Genomic DNA, 7,042 nt, shown 5'->3' with positions numbered 1-7,042 from the left:
CTATTTGTCAATGTATTTATTCTCTATTTTAAAATTTAAATTTTATATTATTGTTTTCATTGGTTCACAAATAAAAAGTGTCTAATATATATTAAAAGTTAATTTTACATATTTATTTGAATCAACGATTATAATTTCACATAACTAATAAAAATATCTCTTAAACTAATAATTTATTTAAAATAACTGATTAATAATTTTAAGTTTTTACTATAAAAATTTAATTAATTTTATAACCGTCCCATATGTTATAAACTAGTAACTAATAAATAAATAAATCGAAATTGTTTATTGTTAATGATGTGCATGCCACGTGTGATCAGAATTATGGCGAATATGGGCGAAATTTCTTGGACGTCTGAATTTTTGGACCTCTCTTCTTTTCGTCCTGCTTACTCCAGCCCTATGACAATAGCAAATGTGGGTTTCTATTACGTTTTAGGGTTTAGCAGGAAATTCGCCTTTCGAAAAGCAAGAGGTACGTCTCTCTTAAACCCTAGTCTTTCATCGTCCACGCATAGATTTATTGATTTCCATTTGATAATTTCACAATCTAGAGATCACAGCATTCGAGTTTCTTCCTTTCGGGATGATTTACTTTCGAAGTTTTAACGAATCATTAGCGCAGTTGACTGGATGTTGATAGATTAAGAGATTATTAAAAAAGCAAGCCTTTGACTGCTGTAGCGAGTGTATGCTGATTTCACTGATGTGAGGAGTATTTAATATCTATATCCATACTGCATTCCTAACAAAAGACTGCGACCTGTGTCCAAGAAAAGATACCGTCTTGATTTTCAGAAGTTCTAACCTTAATTCTGAGATTGACGCCTTGATTTATTTGGTTTTAAATTGTTCTTTTTATGGTGATGGTTGTCGATTGTCGTTTTTATCTGTAATCAAAAGAATTCTTATTGAGTTTTGAAGTAGCTTAATTTACCCATTTGACATTATTAAATGTTCGTCTAGTTATACTACCTGTTAAATGGTGATCCTACTATTAGTTTCTTAAGACGGAATTAGGGATTATCTGTTCTTAGAGTTCTAAATCAGATTTCCTATCTCATCATTCATGTATCACTTGTATAGTTGTATTATAGTTAGAAACGGAAAAGTCACTGTAGGATGTAGAATTTTGCCACCTTTTTGGATTCTTAATTTCATTAGCAGAACATGTAAGAAAGCAGAGTTCCATCATTTCAAAATCTATTTTGGTCAAAGTAACATATACAGTTGCATTAGGACTCACCATGTACAAGAAGTATTGTTCTCTACTATCCAAGTAATTAATTTAAATTATACATTATGATGTGCAGACTATCATTTGTACGTGCTTAACTGCATATCCTTAACGAGGTTATATATAGTAGATAATGGAGTTTGATCACAACAAAGTTAGACGAGTGGTAGAAGAAGATAGATTAAGCAGCTTGCCAGATGAGGTTATTCATAAGATCCTATCTTGTTTTGGCATGAAATTTGCTGTTCAAACGTGTTTGTTGTCATCAAGATGGAAGCTTCTATGGACATCAATGCCTTGTCTCAACTTCTCAAGTTGGCAGTTTGGTACTTTATGTAATTTTGCCAAATTCGTAACTCATATTCTGTCTCACCACAATCATCCAGCACTAGTTTCTTCGATAAACCTAAATTTCCTTGGAGGAGCAGCTAATCATCTTTTGTTGAAAAAGATTGCAAAATATGCATTCTCTCACAATGTTCAACAACTAAATGTTGTTACTTGGCCCGTAAGCAACCTTGTAAATTACCCTCCTTGCCTACTTAGCTCTCAATCGCTTAAACATTTCACATTTAGTTGCCATGTTACGCCAACTCGCATTATACTCGAAACACCTTTGGATTTTCCAGCTTTAACAACTTTGCATCTCAGTGGCATCGAGTTGTGTGGTGATCTTTTCTCCAAGTGTGTATCCTTAAAGGACCTCACTGTAGAACAATTCGTTGTTGAGGATGATCTGGAGGTATTTGACATCATTGCCCCTCGACTTTGTAATCTCAGGCTTATCTATGGCAGTGGTTTCAAACTCATCAATGTGATTGCGCCTCAACTTGAGAATCTCACAATAACTGATTGCTCAATTAATTACTTAAAAGCTCCACCAGGACTTTCATCATTGTGCTACACGGGTTATCCTCTTATGCGGTTGTGTAAAGTTGGGTTTCACTCTCTGAACAAAGCCACTATCGGTTTGTTTAATTATCATTCAATCATCAGGTATAAAGTGGGAGATGCACGCAAGATTATTAACATGCTTCTAAAGCTCCATAGTGTCAGATATCTAACACTTAACGCAGACATTATTGAGGTATATATGTTGATATCATATAAGCAGTTTATGACATAAAAAAGAATCTATATTTTTTTATGCATCTTTTATGTATATGTTTCTTGTCATTTTTGTGCAGTGTCTTTCCTCATTTCCGGATTTATTATCGCACTATCTATCACCTTTTAGCAACTTAATCTGCTTGACTATAGACTACAAGGATGCATACAAAGTAAAAATGTATACTGAAGTTATAAACTTCTTGTTAGAGAACTCTCCAAGCGCCACCTTCATCATGAAATTACCCAAGGTACTTTTAACATACGGGTATATTCTTAATTAATTAATACTTTCCATTTTTTTTTTTTTGTATACCTTAGTTTCAGAATAAAATTTTAACACGTATCATGAACTTCTCAGGGCTGCTAATGATTATGCTAAAACATGAAGATGATGAGTCCCGCAAATTCTCATGAATTATTATCTTTGGAATTGGATTTTGTTGCATCTGTTCTTGAATCTTACTTTTTGAGTTATTTTTCTTAATTGAAACTTTTGATTACACTATGTGCCTTAGCAAGTGGTTTCTTCAACATTGTTGAAGATTACAACCTGGACGATAAGAAACCAGTTAATATATAGACCTTTCACCCGTAATTCTTGCAATGTAAATAGCTGATACTACATGTGTTTGGGAATATTTAATAATATATATAATGGAAGGATTAACTGCAAACTTCATACAAGATCATAAGTTTACTTATGAGTGATACAAAATGATCATATATCGATCTAACATATATATATAGTTTTAAAAAAGTAAATCTACTTGTTAACGACACGACAATCCTTTCGTATCTGACCATTGGATCCAGTGAGAACCTTGAGCCCACCCATCCTGCTCATAGAAAAAGCAAATTCGCCCTTGAAGTCTGCAAGACTATTAGCATATTGATCGGTTAGTTCATATGTGTCACCACCATAGCGCAACTGTTGGTCCACACCTAATACGGCTTTATTTGCCAACACTCTTTTGTAGTTGGAGTTGGTGAACTTATGTGTCGGGTTCTCTGGGTTCAGGTTTATCAGGGGGTTGGGTTGTCCCAATTTCACCTTCTTGGGACATTGCTTCTGCAAGTAGCTTAATGTTGTTGGTTCCATGGTGGGGTCCGCTTTCCCGGTTTTGTTGAAATCGTATAGTCGGTCTAAGATTCTGCTGCAACGAGTTCTACCCATCATATGTCCTCCTATAACCCCACCCAAATTAAAACATAGCAAAAGAGGTAAGAAACAATCAAAGGGTCACCACTCACCAACACTCTGTGTATTAATTGCAACAAAAAAAAAAAAAAAAAAAAAAACTCTAAATGTACCTAGGAGTGTAGTCATGTCTTGCACATTTAGACCTTTAGATGTAAAGTAGGCTAGAGCCGATTCCCACGAGATAGAAGGTGAAGGGAGGTCAACCCACGCAGCATCAGATTTCATTCCATCCCTTCTTCCAAGGAAAACTGGGTATGATGGTCCCCCTGACTGTATATTTTGCACCAGAGATATATATGTTGTTAGCTTTAAGCCCATGTAAATGAATTTATCCTTGTGTAGGCTATTTTCAATCACTGTCACTTTTTTGAGTAGGATAAAAAAAATTACAATTGTTGTACTAGATGTCATAACAAACAGAGCATATGAAATCCCAAGGAGTGGGTGAATATTGAATAGTTATGAGTCTTACAAAATAAATGGCATCTCTAGCTACGATGTTGAGAATATCGGCACATGAGACTGCACTGGGGCACCTTTGCTCGATAACTTTCTTCACTATATCAATAAACGCAAATGCTGCTAGACCTCGGTTCTTTGGCGATGTTTTCTCCGTGTTTGGGCCATCCAACAAAATCGACGCATCACACCCCTATAATTTTACACATTATAGCCATGTCAACATTCAAGCTAGTCTCAAAAATGTTTTAATTTTAAATTTTAATATAATGGTATTAAGAATGGAAATTAAAAATTAATGATACAAACGTACATTAACCATGCAGTCAGCATATAACAACTTTACGACCTTCGGTGCTATGGTCTTGTCTTTCTCCATGAAAGCCTTCACTTGTTGTCGAACAAACGGCTCGACATTAGCACATGTATTATGGACCTTATAGTAATGGCGGATCAGTGGGGCCGACTCTGGCGGCAGTCCAACTGCCGCCACTTTGACACCGCAGAGCGTCAGGAGAACCACCAAGGAAAGAAAAACACACCCTTCTCTCATCATCCCCCACCCTGCGATGTGATGTGTAATGTGTATGGTGTATATGGTAGAGTTATATGTATATATGTATGTGTATGTGTATGGTGTTTATGGTGAATTGGTGCATGGGTGATGTGTTTATATAGGCTACAATTGTGGGTTTACAGGCAATGCCCACGTGGAAAATAATTTAAAATTCATATGTAGCCAGTTGGTTTTTCTTAGAACCTTCAAAAATTCTTAGTTTAATTAATTTTTCGTATTGGGATCAACTTTTGATTAGTCTTCTCCTCGGCTTGCGTCAATACCTTTTAACCATGTAGATGTATGATTTATTATTATAAAAGCAAAATCCAAAGATGTATTACATATTTACAATGTTTTAAAAACCGGTTTGAACCGGCCGGTCGAACCGGTTGGACCGGGAATCGGAGAAGAGAGCGGTTCAACTATTACCGGTTAAAACAGGTCCGATTAAGCCGGTTGACCCATAATTTTTTGTTCATCTTTTAATTAAGCTAATTTGTTAAATATGATTGAAAGTTATATTATTATAATATGATTTCATTTTCCAATAAAGAAAATTTTCGGAAGGTTATATTTATTTCAATCACTTTAGACTGTCTTTATCCCGTTTGACCTGTTTTTAGCTCTTAAATTTCACTTGTTCGGTATGTTAAAAACAATATATAACCCAAACATGCTTTTAACCTATAAATTCGACAAAATTGTCATATAATTATCATGGTTGCAGAAATCGTTAATCGGCTGCTAATCGGTGGACTATCGATTAGGGATTAATCGGCTAGGCAGTGATTAATCAGGGACCATTAATTATTAAAAAAATTATTCAAAAATTTATAAATCTAACTCTAATCCTCCAAAATAAGCGATTAATCGGCGATTAGGTCCGATTAGGTCTGACTTTGACATGACCAAACCCGATTAGGTCCGATTAGGTCTGACTTTGACATGACCAAACCCGATTAGGTCCGATTAGGTCCGATTAATCGGCGATTAGGTCCGATTAGGTCTGACTTTGACATGACCAAACCCGATTAGGTCCGATTAAGTCTGATTAGGTCCAATTAATTCCGACTTTCACTTGCATTGACCAAGCCCGATTATAATGACCGATTAGCAATAAATCTCATCGGTGGAGGTCCGATTAGCGATTAATCGGCCGATTAGGCCGATTTCTGCAACACTGATATTTATACATGTTTTGCTTTTGAGATACATAAATCATTGTTTTCTTATAAAAACGAATTGGATTCTTTTTTTTATCATTATACTTTTTATTCCTTATAAAACCGATGTCATATATTTATGAAAATGCAAAGCTAAATCATCAAATTCGGATGCAAGGAGTTAAAACACTTTCTTTAAGAACGGCTAACATATACATATACCTTCTAAATCCTAGTTATAAACTATACATTTGTCCACGGACCGGAATAATTTGGTTATGATTTTGTCAGTAATTTTTTCTAATCTTGGCCATTTATTTTTAATCAAACAACCAGATTTAAGTACTATAATTTTATCATATAATTTGGCTGTGATTTGAATTTCAACATTAATGGGAAATATTTTACTATTGTGTCCCTAGTAATAAAATGTTATGTTTTGTAATAAATACTAATATACTATTAAACTTTATAAAGAAAACAAATATTATGTATAATCTGGAATTGTTGAGTGGCACATGCCGCACATGTGACATGCCAACACTTTTTCTTAAGTTGTATTAAACTCCATCGTTAAACATTCCTATACGCATTCTATGTATGATCCTCCATCATACGTAACGCGGTACAAGTTGTATCACCATATTATAAAAATACGACCACTCAAAATCAATCACATTAATTGAGTCACACATTTGTAATTAAGCTATTGAATTGCATTTTAAGTTGTCGAATTTAAATGGTCGTACCATAAAGTTGGTAATTTCACCAAAATTTTCGGAACAGCCTACGTGATATACCATCATTTGTTTTTTTTTTCTTCTGGTAGTCATAGGAAAAACCATTGGCGGTGGCTCCACTTGAGCAAACTGCAATCCCAATCTCGAGCATCCAGGGGTTCTGAACGATCCCCTTCAGGTTTGATTTCGTGGTGGGAGCCATAATTTTCGACGAGGTTTAAGAATAATAAAAAATTTGAAGCATAAGAGATTTAAGAATTAACATTTTGAATTATAATCATTTCATTTTTAGTCATAACATTTTGAATTATAATAACTTTTAGATGATAAGACTTAAAGATCATTTATATTTTGAATAATAATATTATATATCAAATCATTTTCAACCAAAATAAAGTTCATATGATTTTGGATCTGATCTTAACATATTCAACCTAATCAAGTTTTGGATCATTATATTTTTAAAATCATAAAAGATAGGATTAAAGATCATAATATTTCATCATCATATTTTTAACAAATCAAGTTATTGTCTCGTAACAAGTTTTAAATAATAAAATATATATTTAA

At 34.0% G+C, this 7,042-nt stretch overlaps 2 protein-coding genes across 2 annotated transcripts; one reads left to right on the top strand and one right to left on the bottom strand.

Annotated features, from left to right (window-relative positions):
* The first annotated feature begins 371 nt into the window (after positions 1-371).
* On the top strand, positions 372-2,937 carry LOC145165741 (F-box/LRR-repeat protein 25-like). Its single transcript, XM_079084574.1, has 4 exons — positions 372-478; positions 1,317-2,327; positions 2,428-2,598; positions 2,709-2,937. Exons 2-4 carry the CDS (start codon positions 1,374-1,376, stop codon positions 2,715-2,717), a joined length of 1,134 nt encoding a protein of 377 aa, XP_078940700.1. The 5' UTR covers positions 372-478; positions 1,317-1,373; the 3' UTR covers positions 2,718-2,937.
* A 41-nt stretch (positions 2,938-2,978) lies between these two features.
* On the bottom strand, positions 2,979-4,640 carry LOC145165742 (putative peroxidase 26). The gene is made up of 4 exons (XM_079084575.1): positions 4,324-4,640; positions 4,024-4,203; positions 3,662-3,821; positions 2,979-3,535 (listed from the first exon to the last, which is right to left on the bottom strand). Exons 1-4 carry the CDS (start codon positions 4,564-4,566, stop codon positions 3,114-3,116), a joined length of 1,005 nt encoding a protein of 334 aa, XP_078940701.1. The 5' UTR covers positions 4,567-4,640; the 3' UTR covers positions 2,979-3,113.
* Positions 4,641-7,042: the final 2,402 nt, after the last annotated feature.

Source organism: Lactuca virosa, chromosome 3 (genome assembly GCF_052849685.1).
Source record: "Lactuca virosa cultivar CGN04683 chromosome 3, Lactuca_virosa_CGN04683_v6, whole genome shotgun sequence".
NCBI lineage: Eukaryota > Viridiplantae > Streptophyta > Magnoliopsida > Asterales > Asteraceae > Lactuca > Lactuca virosa.
This window is presented reverse-complemented; position numbering and strand designations above follow the sequence as displayed.